This window comes from Amblyraja radiata, chromosome 25 (assembly GCF_010909765.2).
Source record: "Amblyraja radiata isolate CabotCenter1 chromosome 25, sAmbRad1.1.pri, whole genome shotgun sequence".
Taxonomy (NCBI): Eukaryota; Metazoa; Chordata; class Chondrichthyes; order Rajiformes; family Rajidae; genus Amblyraja; species Amblyraja radiata.
The window spans coordinates 35,238,846-35,256,341 of record NC_045980.1 but is presented as its reverse complement, the minus strand read 5'-3'; the positions used below and the strand labels follow the sequence as shown (position 1 = coordinate 35,256,341).

At 45.4% G+C, this 17,496-nt stretch overlaps 1 protein-coding gene across 12 annotated transcripts in view; it reads left to right on the top strand.

The window, feature by feature from the left end:
- The window catches only part of arvcf (ARVCF delta catenin family member), a 230,796-nt gene that overhangs the window by 210,304 nt on the left and 2,996 nt on the right, over positions 1-17,496 (top strand). For 9 of the 12 annotated variants that reach the window (XM_033043841.1, XM_033043843.1, XM_033043840.1 and 6 more), the window contains 8 exons: positions 1,232-1,359; positions 1,785-1,935; positions 3,969-4,161; positions 5,887-5,998; positions 6,927-7,026; positions 11,834-11,881; positions 13,416-13,507; positions 15,134-15,246. In XM_033043841.1, coding sequence (XP_032899732.1) covers positions 1,232-1,359; positions 1,785-1,935; positions 3,969-4,161; positions 5,887-5,998; positions 6,927-7,026; positions 11,834-11,881; positions 13,416-13,507; positions 15,134-15,235 — 926 coding nt within the window. In that variant the 3' untranslated portion in view covers positions 15,236-15,246. The remainder of the gene's footprint in view (positions 1-1,231; positions 1,360-1,784; positions 1,936-3,968; positions 4,162-5,886; positions 5,999-6,926; positions 7,027-11,833; positions 11,882-13,415; positions 13,508-15,133; positions 15,247-17,496) is intronic. The other 3 variants (XM_033043844.1, XM_033043845.1, XM_033043846.1) reach the window with 3 other exon arrangements.

The following is a 17,496-nucleotide window of genomic DNA, read 5'->3' as shown; positions in this document are numbered from 1 at the left end:
TAAATCAGGGGTCGGCAACCTACGCCCCCCGGGCTGAATGCGGCCCATAACCCAAAATCATCCAGCCCGCAGGCGGGTTTTTTTCACATAATTAGCCGGCCCGCCGACTTCCATCACCTCCGGTACCTCCCAAGGCCGCACCAGGCGCGGAGACGCAAGGAGTCCTGCACTGGCGGTCACAATAGCGGAGCCATCGAGCAGTGCCGTGCACGGCCGAGCGCCAAACTGTGGCTGTACCACATCCTGCGCAAAGCCGCCGGCACGGCCGCGCATCTTCTGTGTCTGGGCTTCACTGTCGGGATCAAAGATCCGCTCTGTGATCTTTGGTCGGGATCGGGGATGTCAATAGGCCGGGGACGAGTGAGCACCCATCTCATACTCCAGTTTATGCCGAAAGTGACCCTTTGCTTTTCTAATGGCCTTTTCAAGGCCGTATCTGGGGAAGAAGGTTCTGACTGTCAAACCAATCTATGCCTGTCATCATTTTACATACTTCTATCGCATCTCCTCTCAACCTCCGGCGTTCCAGAGAATATTCCTCGATTATTTATTATGTCCCTTTGTTGATGTGGTTTTATTTTGAGCAAGTATCATTGTGGCTTCACCTCGTGTATTTTCCCAGGAACTATCTGAATCACCTTGTGGGAATGAGTCTGATTAATTATTGATTATGCCCCACTTCCATTCATATGCCCTGTTATTCCCCCCCCCCCCCCCCCCCCTCCCCCCCCCCCCCCCCTCCCGCTCCCGTCTGGCGTACCACCAAACTTGAACAGCTTCTTCCCCTCTGTAATCAGGCTTCTGAATGGTCCTTCCACAAGCTGGGGCACTGTCCAATTCACCTCTACCCCATTGCGGACATTGGACTTTACCTCTGGAACTGATGCGCTACAATGCTGAGAACTCTGCAATCTGTATCGTCCCCTTTGATCTACCTGTTGTACGAGTTTGACTTGATCGTATTTATGTATGGTATTATCTGATCTGTTTGGGTAACATACAGAGCAAAGCTTTTCACTGTACCTCGGTACACATGACAATAATAGACCTAAACATTGTTTCATTTAGCAATGGTGTCGTGCATTATTCTTGGAGCATTTTCAATGCCTCTCCCTCACCAATTATATTTGCTTTATATTTTTAGCTGTTACAATGTTGTTCCTTTTTCAGAGATGCTGATGGTGAATTCAGTTGTTTGCAGATGGATTCAATGTGATGCATCTCTCCTCAGGCTACGAGCTGTTGTACCAACCCGAGGTGGTGCGTCTCTACCTGTCCTTGCTCACGGAAAGTCGAAATTACAACACGTTGGAGGCGGCGGCAGGAGCTCTGCAGAACCTCAGCGCTGGACAATGGACAGTGAGTGCAATCATAGCATGACCCCAACACTCAACATGTATCTGTTGCAATTGAACAGTATATAAAACTATGGGGGTGTGGATGGTCAGATAGATGCAAAGTGCTGGAACAACTCGGCTGGTCAGGCAGCATCTCCGGAGAAGATGGATAGGTGATGTTTCGGGTCAGGGCACTTCTTCAGACACGTTGAGTTACTCCAGCATGTTGTGTCTCTTTCGTTTAAGCCAGCATCTGCAGTTCTTTGTTTTTACATTTTGATCTTTTTGCAACTCAGTGCAAAAAGAAGTTAAAATAATTGAAATGTAATTGATTTTTCTGGATTACAGGACATCGCTCAGCTTCACTGCTGTATAAAATAATTGCATGCAATTTGTTTATCGGGAATGAAAATGATTAAAGGTTTGTCATTTTCCTTTCAATGACAGTGGTCCAACTACATTCGTTCGACTGTGCGGAAAGAGAAAGGTCTCCCCATCTTGGTGGAGCTGTTGCGATCAGACTCCGACAAGGTTGTGCGAGCCGTGGCCATCGCCTTGCGAAATCTCTCTGTGGACGGCCGCAACAAGGACCTCATAGGTATGGTACTAACGCTATGTGTCCTGTAGTTCTAACTTTATTTGTCCGATCCGAAAAGTCAGGGCGGCACGGTGGCGCAGCGGTGGAGTTTCTGCCTCGCAGCGCCAGAGACCCAGGTTCAATCCTGACCTCGAGTGCTCTGTATACGGAGTTTGCCCGTTCTTCCTGCGACCGGGTGGGTTTTCTCCGGGTGCTCCGGTTTCCTCCCGCACTTCAAAGATGTACAGTTTTGTAGGTTAAATGGCTTTGGTAAAATTGTAATTTGTCCCTAGTGTGCAGGATAATGTATGGGTATGGGGTGATCGCAGATCAGTTCCGATCCGGTGGGTGGGTGGGCATTTTTCTGCCTTGTATCTCTAATCTCTAAAAGTAAAGTCTAAAGTCACCTTTCCATGTTGTCCAGAGATGCTGCCTGACCCACTGAGTTACTCCAGCATTTTGTGTCTATTTTGCTGTCAAGGCAGTTAAATGGATTTTCACTGGACTGATTGAAATTCAGGGGGTCATTAGTTTAAATTCTATCCTGCCACTTGAACTAGGTTTGTCTTTCTATAGCTGTTTTGCCAGTTTTCATTTGGTCCACTGAATAGCCTGTATTATAGTGGACAACTGACAATCCTGGCATGGAGGAACTGTCCTGATCGGTCTCATCCTGTCCAAGGGAAGTATCTCTAATCTGACAGCACTGGAGGTCCTTGGCACATGCTGTGTACTTCTGAAATTAAGAGGCAATGAGCCAGCGAGGAACCATAGAGGAGGTTGTGGAAGCAGCAGAGGTTTAATTGATGGGCCAGTTGGCTGCAGACGTGTGTGCGCTTTGTTTTCTTGCCAAGAAGAAGGCCTGTCTGTATTTTCTCCCCTTCCTAATTGAGAGGCTGCACTTTTACACGGTGCCCAGTTAATCACTGACAATCATTCCCTTCACGTCCTAATCCCATTGTCTCCATCCACTGGGATTTTAATTATCGGTGGGTTTTGATTATGGCGGGATGTAGGGGGGGGGGGGGGGGGGGGGGGGTTAGTGTTGCGGGTTCTGATCTTGTACTAGACTTCCTGATAGACGCATAGATTGCCAAGAAGTAAAAATCTTCACCAGGATGAAGAGGGGTCTCGACCCGAAACGTCACCCATTCCTTCCCTCCAGCGATGCTGTGGAGGTACTCCAGCATTTTGTGTCTATCTTTGATTTAAACCGGCATCTGCAGTTCTTTCCTACACAGGCCCATCTTACAGAGGAAGGACATCCATGCAGTCCACTTCATTTATCTAGCGCCGAATGTGGGAGGACAATGTTTTGGAATAAGAATTTGACTGATTACACACTTTGATGGACACCTTTGGGAATTAAGTTAAACGTACAACAAATTAAGTAAATGACAGTGTCCCATCTTACCTAGTTACCAGGGTTACATATTCTCTTAACACAGCTTGTAAAAGGTGCAAGGATATAACCGGGAGCAAAAAAGGACTGTACCATTGCCATCTATGTTATTTATTAAGATCACAGCTAGTTTGAATTTTGGACTCGTTCATTGAGTGTTCTGTCCTTAACCTTAACTCCTGTCTCCCTCTATATCCTTGAAGTGGGCTTCCGTCTGTCCTGAACATACTTATTGACATGGATAACCTCGTATTTAATACGTGGCTAAGGTTTTTAGTTTAGAGATACAGCATAGAAAGAGGCCCTTCGGCCTTCCAGGTCCATGCCGAATGTCAATGACCGGTGCACACTCGTTCTGTTACCCTACATTTTCATCCACTCCCTACACACTGGGGGCGATTTACGGATGGCAATTAAACTACAAACCTGCACGCCTTTTGGATGTGGGAGGCAACTGGATTACCCAGAAGAAAACCGACACAGTCGCAGATAGAACATGCAAACTCCACACACGGCATCCGAGTTCGGGATCGAACCCATGTCTCTGCGACTGTGAAGCAGCAGCTCTACCAGCTGCGGTACCGTGCTGCCCTTGCAATGTGGGTGAGAAAGATATGCTGTGATGGTATTTATGGTTTGTCCCTTCCTGTAGGTAATTATGCCATGCATGACCTGGTGAGCAACCTGACCAGTGGACAACAAAGACCTGCCAAGAACCTCGAAGAGGATACAATAGTCGCAATCCTCAACACTATCCATGAAATTGTAACCGACAGTTCATCAAATGCTCGATCCCTCATTCAGGCACAGGGCATCGAAAAGCTTGTGGCAATCAACAAATCAAGGTAAGCTCGATTATGTAGAATATGCAGCAGAGAAGCAGTCTGCTTGGCTCAACAGGGTATTGGCAACGTTTACGCTCCACTTGAACTTCTTCCCATCTTTTCTTCAGCATAATCATCCTTCTCTCTTTTGTGTTTTGGTTTAGTATGGTACTCTCAAAAAAAAGATACAGCATTAAAACACGCCCTTCGTCCCACCATGACCATCCAAGCTGACCATCGATCACCCGTTCACACTAGTTCCATGGTATCCCACTTTCACATCCACTCCCTGGGGACAATTGTGCTGAACCGCTCTTCGTGCTTCAGCCTTCCTGCATTGAACCTTTTCTGTTCAATGTTTTGTCTCTTCGTGCATTTTTCCAACCCTTTTCTTGCTTGCTTTTGCCTTTGTATCAAAATGTAATTTAGTTTTGTTATTAGTTTAGAAGTTACGGCATAGACATAATCTAATTCAATTTAAAATTGTACATAGATTATATTATTCAAAAACAAGATTGAACAAATTTTATCCAAATATATCCGCCACTTGTGATAAATGTCTAGCCCAAAAGGCAACTATAACACACTCCTTAGTTTCCTGCATAAAACTTTATAGATTTTGGAATGATATTTTTGAAATATTTACAAAATTATTCAAGACAAGAGTGGAACCTAATACTGAAATGATTATATTTGGCGTAATGGAAGATGGGAATAAATTGAACACATCTCAAATCTATTCCTTAACTATGGTTTAATAATAGCAAAAAAATTAATTCTTAAATTTTGGAAGGGTACATCAATACCAACGCTTAAAATGTGGATTGCAAGTATGTTGAGGAAATGCGATTCCTCCTAATGGATAAATCAGACCAATTCATAACGAGTTGGTCTCCATTCGTCGTTTTTTTGGAATCATATGGTGCAACACAATTGTAAAAAATAACTGTTTCAGGACTGGACGAGGGTTGGTCAAGATTATAAATAATGATCTCCTTTTCTTTTTTATTTTATTTTCTTTTCTCTATTTTCTCTCTCAACTTTCTTCATTTACTCGTTTTCTTTTTTCACACACTATATATTTCACATCTTTCTATCCTTTACTATCTAACTTTTTCTTATTCTAATCTTTTTTCAATGTAACAAAAAAAAAAAAAGAAGTTGTACATAAAATGTATTATGAAAATATATATTAGGCACTTTGGTGCCATATGACTGTACTTACTTCTAATAAAATAAAATATAAAAAAATAAAAAAAAGAAGTTACGGCATGTAAATAAGCCCTTCGGCCCACCGAGTCTACGTCGACCACTAATCACACGTTGACTCTAGTTCCATGTTATCCCTCGTTCACATCCGCTCCCTACACACTAGGGGAAATGTACAGAGGGCTGATTAACCTACAAACCCACACGTCTTTGGGACACAGGGAGAAAGCGGAGCACCCGGAGGAAACCCACACAGTCACGTGCAAGCTCCACACAGATAACCTCCGCGGTCAGGGTGGAACCCGGGTCACTGGCGCGGTGAGGCAGCAGCTCTACCGTTGCACCACCGTGCTGCCCTCAATCCATCATGAGGATTTTTCAGAGAGCATCGATTCTCATGTCGGTCTGTTCCCTTGCGAGTTTGAAATAAGAGTTACAATTTCCGATCCAAGGTTATCGTGCCTCCGACATTGACTCTGGCAGAATTTGTAATTTGGCTTTTAACCTGCACATATTTATTTGCCTTGAACATCGTAGCCAGTCAGTGAGGGAGATGAAGGCTGCAGCCCATGTCTTGCAAACTGTGTGGAGCTACAAGGAGTTGAGGAATCCTTTGCATAAAGAAGGTTGGAACAAGTCCCACTTTCAGGTAAGGGTCATGTTTTGGCCCACTTTCAGGTAAGGGTCATGTTTTGGATGTAAATAACTCTGGGGTTATTCCAACACATTTACAGAGCAGCTTTGAGGATTGAGTCGCGGAATGAAACAGACAATTGCAAGGTTGGCAAATTGAAGGAAAGAGTTGGCTGCAAATTGGCTCCAAACTGTGGAGTTAAACCATTAGTGTATAATGTACACATTCATTAAATCCTTCACCACCAGATAATGCTGTCATTTTTCAGTTTAATGAGCTGTTTGTAGTGTTTTTTGCCACATTTCCCCTACTTAATCCGCCCATACAGTTATTAAGTGCCTTGTTTGGCTTGCGTCATCTAAATAAGAAAATCTTCTGCTTCCAAACTCGCTCCACTTCACGAGCACACGGGTCAACTAGATGGGGAAATGTAACGTGCGGCAAATGCTTGGCAAATCCAGCAACATTTGTGGATGCAGACGCAGTTGGTTTTTCAGGTCAATGATCCTTCATCAGAACAGGAGCATTTGCTGTACATTTGAATTGAATTGAAAGATGGCAGCATGGAAACAGGCTCTTCGGCCTATCGAGTCCAGGCCGACCATCTATCGGCCATTCACACCAGTTCTGTTATCCCACTCGATAGATGATGATTCAGGTTGGGACCCTTCGTCTGAAGAAGAGTCCCAACTTGAAACGTCTGTCCATGTTCGCCGGAGATGCTGCCTGACCTGCTGAGTTACTCAGGCACTATGTGTCATTTTTTGTAAATCAGCATCTGCAGTTCCTTGAGTCTTGTGATAGTCTTATTTGCCCTTTTGCTTCAGATATTAGAGCATGCTTAGTGCACGAAACCATGCGTAAAAGTGACATTTATTCTTTAGAAGTGTTTAATCTAGGCGAAATTGAAGTCTTAAAACTGTCTCGTTTTTACAACATGCAGCCAAATGTCACTACACTTCCCAAAGGAGCTAAAACTGGTGGCAAATCCAGTGGCTATGATGACAGCACCTTGCCATTAATTGAAAGGAACCAGAAAGATGGTGAGTGTTGATTGCTCGCATTTGAGTCTTGTTCTCGATTATCTCTGACTACGCGCTGTTTCCAAATTCTACCTGCAACGCGACCGTGACCTTTGAAGAGCGGTACTAAATGCAGAGAGGCTGTTTCCACAGCTGCCTTCCATTGAGTTGGAAGAGAGGTCGAGGCCCAGGAGGCAAAAGCTGTTTCTCGGGAAATAAACTCTACTCATTAACCGGCTCCTCAATAAAATGTTACCAATAGAAGTCTCGGTGACTGGGGAGGATGGTGATAAATGAATGAAGGGCCTGAAATTGGGCACTGTAAGGTCACCAGGCAGACGTGACTGACACTGGGATTGTACGTTCTCCCTGGGGGTAACGTTGCTACTCTCGGCACTCCATTCAATAACATCCACTATTTAAACCATCCCTCTATTTTTATGTATTTGTACTGACTTGCCCGATGCAACCCCTTTAATGAGGCAATGCCTTCCTGTTCACGCACCAGACATTTTTCTGCTGCTGTTGAAGAATTAAGACTGACTCTGTGCACATTAGTGCCAGAGTCCCATTCATTCTGGGGGCTTGCGGAAGCATCACCCGTGCCTGCAATTGTCCTGTAACGAGCAGCTCCAGTTCTTCATCCATGTTCTATAACGGATGGTGGCATTTTAGATAGATTAATGGGTGCAGCGGTAGAGTTGCTGCCTTATAGCGACAAGGACAGCGTTCAATCCTGACTACGGGTGCCGTCTCTACGGAGTTTGTACGTTATCCCTGTGACTGTGGTTTTCTCCGGGAGCTCCGGTTTCCTCCCACATTCCAAAGACGTGTGGGTGTGCAGGTTAATTGGCATCGATAAAAATTGTAACGCCTGCCTACTGTATCGGATGGTGCTAGTGTACGGGGATCGCTGGTCAGCGCAGACCCGGCAGGCCGAAGGGCCTGTTTCCGCACTGTGTCGCTGCACCTCCAAACTAAACACGGATATGCAGGGAATGGAGGGATGTGGATCACGTGTAGGCAGAGGAGATTGTTTTAATTTGGCATCATGTTTAAATTGATGCCCAGCCCTGTGAGGTATTGATGTTTGAAATTAATGTTTGAATACTGCATGAAGTGAGCTGCAATCAAAAGTAACGATCGACAATTCCAGTTGTAACAAATTCCGTTGCACTTTGTATTGCATTTTCCAATGGTTGTGTACAGAGAGAAGATGGGAATGTTTTACAGAACTATAGAGAGCAAGCAGGCACATGGGACCCAAGTCTGAGATGTGTGTGATCATCATATGGGTTTAATTGTGTTTTTAAATGCAGGGCAGAAAGATAATGTGAAAGGCATTTAGGGGAGGGCGGCTGGTGGTGCCAGTGTGAAAATAGTGCTGAGATCAATCCTGAAAGGAAACTGATCATCAAGCGTGAAATACAAAAATGAGCCAGCCTTGTGTAGCTGGGTCTATGAGGTCCCAGATGTAATCTTGCCTGCAGTTCTGAGGCCAAGTGGCATTTACCACAGTAAATGGATGGAACGGTGGCACAGCAGTAGAGCTGCTGCCTTACAGGGCCAGAGACCCGGGTTCGATCCTGACTATGGGTGCTGTCTATACAACGTTTTTACGTTCTCCCTGTGACCACGTGGGTTTTCCCCCAAGGCTCCAGTTTCCTCAACACACTCCAGAAACGTGTAGTTTTGTAAGCTAATTGGCTTCTGCAAATTGTAAATTGTCTCTGGTGTGTAGGATAGTATGGGGCTGGTCTGGTGGGCACGGACTTAATGGGCCGAAGGGCTTGTTTCCGCGCTGTATGTCTAAAGTAAAGGATGGCACGGTGGCGCCACGGTAGAGACGCTGCCGTACAGCGCTTGCAGACGCGAGTTGGATCCCGACTACGGGTGCTGTAGTTTCTACATTCTCCCCTTGACCACGTGGGTATTCTCCTATTTTCGGTTTCTTCCCACACTCCAAAGACGTACAGGTTTGGAGTTTGATTGGCTACTTGGAATTTTTTTTTAATTGTCCCTAGTGTGTGTAGGTGTTAATGTGATGGGATCACGGGTCAGTGTCGGCTGAGTGCGACAAAGGTTTTTTTCCACTCTTCTGTATCAAGTAAAGTCTATCTACCAGAATCCACAGACATCAATGCGTGCCTCTCCAAGGTCATCTCTCAAACCTACCAATGGGTCCCTTGCAATGCACACTCTTCTCCACTGCAAGAAGCTAGTGGAGCATAAACAAGGAAGATAGGCCATTTGTGTAATTATCTGTATTGGCGATGATGCTTTAATCTGTTTTAAATGTCATCAGCAGATTGTTTAATTATTCTAAATTAATTATTCATTTTTGCTTTAAAGTGTGTGTGAATGTCAGTGAATATCTTGAGGCAGCTTCTGTGATACCTTGAAGGAGGTTTTGAAGTGAGATAGCTCTCTTGATGACTCGTTGTTAACGAATGTGGAAATGCAGAGGTCGGTTTAGGTATTCACCCCAGGGGAAGATGTGGCTTCCTGACATCCGTTCGAGCCTGCCTTGGTAATGCTGCGCAGTTTCAGCAAGTGTGTTGATTGCCGTTATCCATGTCTAATTAGAAGATGATGGTGAAAGGGAAGTTCAGATCATTCCTGTTGTCCGCAGGCTGTGAAAAGGTCTGACACATGAAGACCAAAACCCACTGCAGGCAGGAATAAGACTCTACACTTTGGACTTTAGAGATGTTGGCCCTGAGAAGCAGGCCCTTCGGCCCACCGAGTCTGCGCTATCCAGTGATCACCCCGCATACTAGCACTATCCTACACACTAGGGATAATTTACAATCTTTACCAAAACCAATTTACCTACAAGCCTACACGTCCTTGGAGTGTGGGAGGAAAGAATAAGGGGGTAAGCCATTTGGAACTGAGACGAGGAAACACTTTTTCACACAGAGAGTTGTGAGTCTGTGGAATCCTCTGCCTCAGAGGGAGGCGGAGGCCGGTTCTCTGGATACTTTCAAGAGAGAGTTAGATAGAGCTCTTAAAGATAGCGGAGTCAGAGGATATGGGGATAAGGCAGGAACTGGGTACCAATTGGGGATGATCAGCCATGATCACATTGGCTGGCGGTGCTAGCTCGTAGGGCCAAATGGCCTACTCCTGCACCTATTGTCTATTGTCTAAACTGGAGCACCCGGAAAAGTCTGAGGGCAGAACATACAACCTCCACATAGACAGCACCCGTAGTCAGGATTGAACCCGGGTCTCTGGCGTGTGAGGCAGCAGCTTTTATCCGTGCCACTGTGCCACCCCAGCTAAATTATTTTTGTAAGATCGAGCTTTGTTTTAGACTTTGTTAATAAAGATGTTTCCCATACTTGGTATTGGTTTATTATTGTCACATTAGATTAGATTAGATTAGACTTTATTAATCCCCTTATTCAGGGGAAATTCAGATGTCCTTGCAGCACACTAATAAAAATACAACATAGTATTCATGAAGAAATTCAACACCAAAACACAAAAACATCCCCCACAGTGGTTCCCACTGTGAGGGAAGGCACAAAGTCCAGTCCCCATCCTCTTGTCCACCCAAAGTCGGGTCTATTGAGGCCTCCACAGTCGCCGCCACGGCGCCCGATGTTCTCGCCGGGTGATGGTACTCCGGCGTCGGGAGAACCCCCAGCGGCTTGGGGTGCCAGGAACGGCCGCCTTCCCACCGGAGCCCGCGGCTTCCAAGCCAACAGACCGCGCCGAACGGAGCTCCACACACTGGCGATCTCGGCAAGAGATCCCAGGCTCCGGGATGTAAAGTTCAGCGCCGCAGCTGGCCGCTCCACAGAAACGCGGCTCCACGATGTTCTCATCGGCGGTCCCAGCATACTGGAGTTCCAGCGCGGCGACCCAGGAAAGGCATCGCCCGCTCCGCAATAGTGCTCCAGCACTGCGCCGCCGCCAAAGCCGATGTTCTGGCCAGGTCCCCTCAGGGAAACGTCGCTCCAGGACCCGCTGGTAGGCCGCGAGGACAGGTCGAAGACGCTGCTCGGAGGAAGGCAACCCCTCCGACCAGGTAGGGACTTGAAAAGCAGTTTTCCCCCTTCCCCCCCACCACCCCCCCACACATAAAAGATTTGACCCCCTGACTGCACACTTAACGTACTAAAAATAATAAAAAAGAAGGGAAAAAAGACGGACAGCTGCAGGACAGGCAGCCGTTCAGGACAGTGCCTCCTCCTCCTCCTCCTCCATGTGTAGAGACACTGAAAAGTCTTGGTTGGAATGCTATCTAGTTATAAATGCAGGAGTACAAGCCAGTCAGATACAAGCACAACAGCTGGTGCAAAGAGAAGGATGCCAGTGTGTAGAGATTAGTGTTGGAGTATTATAGTGTTACAATTACATAGGAAGTGCAAACTTTTATAAAGAGCAAGCTCTCCAGTGAGGTTGGTTGGGAGATCGGGACTTCTTAGTTTATGGGAGGCAGCAAAGAAGAAGCTATTAATGTATCTCGCGGTTTGTGCTTTCAAGGTTTTGTATCTTCTGTCTGACGTGAAAGGGGTGAAAAAGAAATGATGAGCGGTCCTTGATTATATTGGCTGCTTTCCATAATGTGGAGGGAGGTTGGTCGGTGTGATGGACTGGACTACATCCAAAAATCTCTGCTTTTTTATTATTTTTTTTACAGACTTTTTATAAAGTCTTGTCTCAACAATTTTCTAAACACACTTGCTAGATTTTTTTAGAACTTCAAAAAAGCCTGCAATTGCTGAAGGGTTTAGACGCTGGATGCTGGGGACTGACTGAGCAGGTTCATTCAGCTTTTGTATATGAGGAGCCTGATGGTTAGTTCTGTTTTTAGGTAACAAATGGTCTGGTGAAATGATACCCATGGAGCAGTTTGGGCCAGGTAAATATGGCTTTGAATTCCTCTTGTTCTTGATATCAAGAATTCCTCTTGCCTGCCTGCCTGCCCGCCCTCCCCGCGCCCATGCTTTAAGCAGGGAGAAGCCATCTTGCAGCACCTGATCCATACGGCAGCATGCATTTTATCCACCTCAGCAGCTAATATTTTAGTGAGAAAGAACTGCAGATGCTGGATAAAATCGAAGGTAGACGCAAAATGCTGGAGTAACTCAGCGGGTGAGGCAGCATCTATGGAGAGAAGGAATGGGCGTCGCCCATTCCTTCTCTCCATAGATGCTGCCTCACCCGCTGAGTTACTCCAGCATTTTGCGTCTACCTTCGATTTTACCATTGCGTCTACCATAGATGCTGCCTCGCCCGCTGAGTTACTCCAGCATTTTGTGTCTACCTTGGCTAATATTTTAGTCTGGCTTCAGGTAAGTAAGTTAATGGCTATTTTCCATTGATCCCGTCATTAGAGCGTAGATTTGTATTTTCGGGTGTGGTCGGGTTTTCCCATTGCAATGCGGTCGGTGCTTACGACAGCTTCAGAAGCAGAGTAAAGCAGTTCAACATCGGCCTCTGGCTGGGGAACCCGGTACTGCAGCTGCCAAATACCATGCACACTGGACTTCTGTGGAAAGAATAAAACATTGGAATAGCTTCGCATTTGAGACGGCCTCAGTAGAAAGAGGCACAGTTAACATTTCGGGTAGCTGATCGTTGATGGGAATAGGCAAGTTTTTCTGCAACATTTTCTAATTAAACTGTGATTTTTATTTAACTTCAACAACTGATATCTTTTTCTGTAGACCCAAAATATTTTGGCATCTGCCGTTTTGAATTGGGGCTAAGCACTTTGTCGCGTGTCGAGTTCCCCTGATTTTATTGATTTCAACACAACGTCTATGACAAAACACACAGTGCCGGAGTAACTCAGCGGGTCAGGGAGCATCTGTGGAGGGAATGGACAGGCGACGTTTCAGATTAGGACTCTGCTTCAGACTGATTGTAGTGGGTGGGGGGTAAACGACTACAAGTGTGTGGGTCACTTACTCCACCTGCCCGGTCCTGACCTGAAACGTCGCCTGTCCATTCTCTCCCCAGCAGCTGCCTGACCTGCTGAGTTCCTCCAGCAGTTTGTGTTTCACAGGGTTCCAGCATCTGCAGTTCCATTCCCTATAATGTCCATTTTACTTGTCTGGGATTGTTTCTGCAATGAGTATTTTTGACACACTAAAGCTTTGTGTATCTTGTCCACAGACTCCACATCCTTCCCCTGCATTCCATCCCTGCTACTTTCTTCGACTCGGCTTAACAGATTATGTCTAAAATCTGCTTTGGGGAGCAGAGGCTGACGTTGCCTTGGTATCTCATCTTCTCGATGTGCATCGAGTGCTAAGCCTTGTCTGGTTTCCTTGCCTTATCTGCAAATGCAATGTGTTTAATGAAATAAACGCAAAACTGATGACAAATGAATGGATATAATTGCAGAGGATGACTGACTTTCTTTGCGAATTGTACATTTGTCACCACAGATACGTATTCTACATTGGATCAGAAGGAGAAAGAGCGCAAATATAAAACCACGGATATTTCTGGGGACGCGTATGAACGTCAGCCATTGCGGGTAGGCTATGTCTCCATTGCTTGTACATTGCTGTTGTACAGGAGGCAGATCTTGCTGATGATGGAAACCATTCTCAGTCGCACTGTTGGAACAAACATTTGCAGTTAGACGTTACCTTTAGCAACATTTTGATGGCAATGGTTATTATTTATGACATTTGTTTGCAATTTTGAAGGGAATAATTTCTCTGCTTGGTGTCTTGAGTTGGTGATAGCCGCTGCTTTATCTGCTTTCTTGCTCTCGTCCACAACTCTTATCCTGCAGTTACTCTTTCTGTGTTTGATTTGTTAGCTATTTGCATGATTGTTTAATGTTTCCTCAATCAGAAGGATGCTTAAGTGTGTACATAAATTATTGCATGAACTTTGTCTTCCAATTACTCAAAAAATGTCAAGGCCACACAAAAAATATATATTTTTAAGAGCTGGGTTTCACAGAATTTTGTGAACCTAGATTAGCAATATCACTCGAGGAGCTGATTAATCTCTCTATTGTACCAACCAGTCCGCAAAAACCAACCCAGATTTACTAACTAGTTTAAACACAAAGTGCTGGAGGAACTCAGGCGGCCAGGCAGGGTCTGGGGAGGGAATGGGCAGGTGGCGTTTCGGTTTGGGACCCAGTCTGAAGAAGGGTCCCGACATGAAACGTTGTCTGTCATTCCCTCCCCAGATGCTGCCTGACCCGCTCACTTCCTCCAGCATTTTGTGTTTTGCTTAAGAATTCAGCTTCTGCAGTTACTTTTGTCTCCCTCAAACTAACAAGATCACATTCGGATTCGATCAGTATTGGGATCTGGATAGAATGGTAATTCAGCAAAATAGTACCCTCTAAAAGTGAAAGCACTATCGGTAAACAAAATATAATAAATAGGTACAATCTAGCTGTGATTAATCAGCATTGTTTTTTGACTGGGGCAATGTTACTCGTTCCTCAGATATTGGGGTTGAATTATTTTTGTGCAGTGCAGTGCGTCCTATTGTAATTTTTTCAGCTGCAGATTATATACCTGATATTGAAGTTACGGCAAGATGACTTTTTTATTTGACACTTACTAAATGATGTATCTGGCCTAATTGCGATCAGACCACTAGCAGTAATGGTTTTTGACACACAATTCTATTGCACCAGAATAATTATGTTGAATCCATTGTTATTTAACATTTCAAGTTACTCAAATTACCACCACTTGTCCCAAGAGGAGATTGCAAATATATCGATCGAGAAACTAGAAAGGGAAAGGAGAATTTCAGAATGGAGTGTTGTATAAATTCCATAATTAAAATTACAGTGGTCCAAATGAGATAGTTACATTATTTTCCATTATGTCCCCAGTACATTATCAATCAAGACTTTTATGGATTTATAAAATTTGGAATGTTTTGATCCGGTTATCAAGTGAAGTCGTATGTTCTATCCCATCTCCTTTGTGCAGCAATCTGCAGTTGCTGTGGATTTCAGCATTTTACCTGGCAACGTTGTACTGAGCATTCCACCCAAGAGATTTTTATGTGGTCTTGATCTTTGAACTGTTGACTAGACTTTATTGCTTTTTAAACTAACTTGCCTTCTGTACCTGTTTCAAGGCCAGCTCTCTTGCAATTAACCCTTTCCCTGTTGCCACAGAATGATACAAATAAGAGAGACATTGACAGGATTAATAGGGCCTCAGTGAATCTTGTGGATGCCCATGACACTAAACCTCAACCCGTTGACTCCTGGGTCTAAGTGCAAACATGGTAGGTGTCTTTGGGTCAAAATCACCTGATTGATTCATAGTCTAGTTACGTGATAGCCGCCAGTCACTTTGAATAAACGTGTAAATCAACTAACTTGTTCTGAAGTCACTGACAAATTTGTGTTGAGTTGGTTCTTAGAGTTGCCGTTCTATTCCGTGAATTGTTAGATCTTTAAAGAATCTTATTATATCAAACGTTCCAACATTCTTTTTTTATCCATTGGAAATAAAAACATGATGCCTCAAATTTTTGTAGACTGTCACCTTACAAGTGGAAAATAATCAAATGCATCAAATCTGCAACTTAAATCTGTGCTGTGTAGTTTAAAGATACAGCATGAAAACAGGCCCTTTGGCCCACCGAGTCCACATCGATCGGCCAGACACAGTTCTATGTTATCCCATGTTTGCATCTACTCCCTACACACTAGAGCCAGTTTTACAGAGGCCAATTAACCTACATACCTGCGTGCCTTTTTAGGATATGGGAGGAAACCCACGTGGTCACAGGGAGAACCTGCAAACTCCACATGTGGCAGCACTCGAGGTTGGGATCGAACCCAGGTCTCTGGCGATGAGAGGCAGCAGCTCTACCACTGGGCTGCCCTCAGTGTGAACAGTGTTCCTATCTGAATTCCAGAGCAGGCAATGAATCCATGGGTGTGATGGGCAGTGGGTTGTTTGTGTATACATTCCAAAACTATCCCCCACTTGTAACTTTAACTTTATATCGATGCTGTTTGTTGCATCTGCCAGGGCGTAATAACTTCCTTGTTCACCCACACCTGGAGTGGAACGGTGGAAGTGATGCCTGTATCCAGTACATCATGGTTCTTGTACCGGATTTGATCCTTGTTGCAAGTATGTCAAGGTGTTTGGACAGGATAAGCCCTCATACTAACAAGATGCAAGTCTGAATCATATCAGCCACCTTATACGTGCACCTGCTTGAGTTTCTACATGTCCACGTTAGATCTTAAAGTACATTTTTTGTACCTTTTTTTAAAACCTTGCACTACAGACCTATTTATAATTTTAAGATAATGGATCAGGGCAAGGATGGCAACTTTGTAAACGGGGAGGTGAGTGCCTGGAACGTGCTGCCAGGGGTGGTAGTGGAGGCAGATAAAATAATGGTGTTTAAGAGACTTTTGGATAGGCACATGGCGATACAGGGAACAGAGTATTATGGTTTATGTGCAGGCAGATAAGAATTTGTCAGTGCGGCCAGGTCGAACCTGAACAGAGGCATAAAAATGGCCAAAGTCATCCACAGGCAAAGGGTAGAAGACCACTTCAATACCGCGGACACCAGAAGCATGTGGCAGGGTGTCAGGGACATCACTGACTACAAGAGCAGCCCCGCCTGTCCCCACGGTGATATCACACTGGCCAACGAACTAAACACCTTCTTTGCCCGGTTCGAAACTGGCAACACCACCAGGTGTGGAATAACCCCGGCCATAGCGGAGGGACAGGCCTTAACACTGAGCACTCAGGAGGTACAGTGCGCTCTGCGTAGGATCAATCCACGCAAGGCTGCAGGCCCGGATGGTGTACAGGGAAGAGTATTAAAGGACTGCTGGACAGCTGGCGGAGGTATTCACGAGAATCTTCAATCTATCTCTATCTCTGGCAACGGTCCCCAAGTGCCTGAAAACAGCTACCATAGTGCCGGTGCCGAAAAAGTCCAAAATCACCAACCTCAACGACTACCGGCCGGTTGCCCTGACTCCAATCCCTATGAAGTGCTTCGAAAGGCTGGTCCTCTCCCATATTAAATCCAGCATCCCTGCCTCACTGGACTCCCATCAATTTGCATACAAGACAAATAGATCGACAAAGGATGCCATCTCTCTGGCCCTTCACACTGTCCTGACTCACCTGGACAGACAGGGCACGTATGTGAGGATGCTCTTCATTGACTATAGCTCTGCATTCAATACGGTCATCCCCACCAAGCTCACCACCAAACTCCACCAGCTAGGCCTCAGCTCACCGATATGCGCTTGGATCCTGAACTTTCTCACGGAGCGACCGCAGGCAGTGAGACTGGGCCCGCACCTGTCCTCCACCATCACCCTGAGCACCGGCACACCACAGGGTTGTGTTCTAAGCCCCATGCTCTACTCCCTCTTCACTCACGACTGTGTCCCTGCATTCGACACCAACACCATCGTGAAGTTTGCAGACGACACAACAGTGATCGGGCAGATTACCAACGGTGATGAAACAAACTACAGAGCGGAGG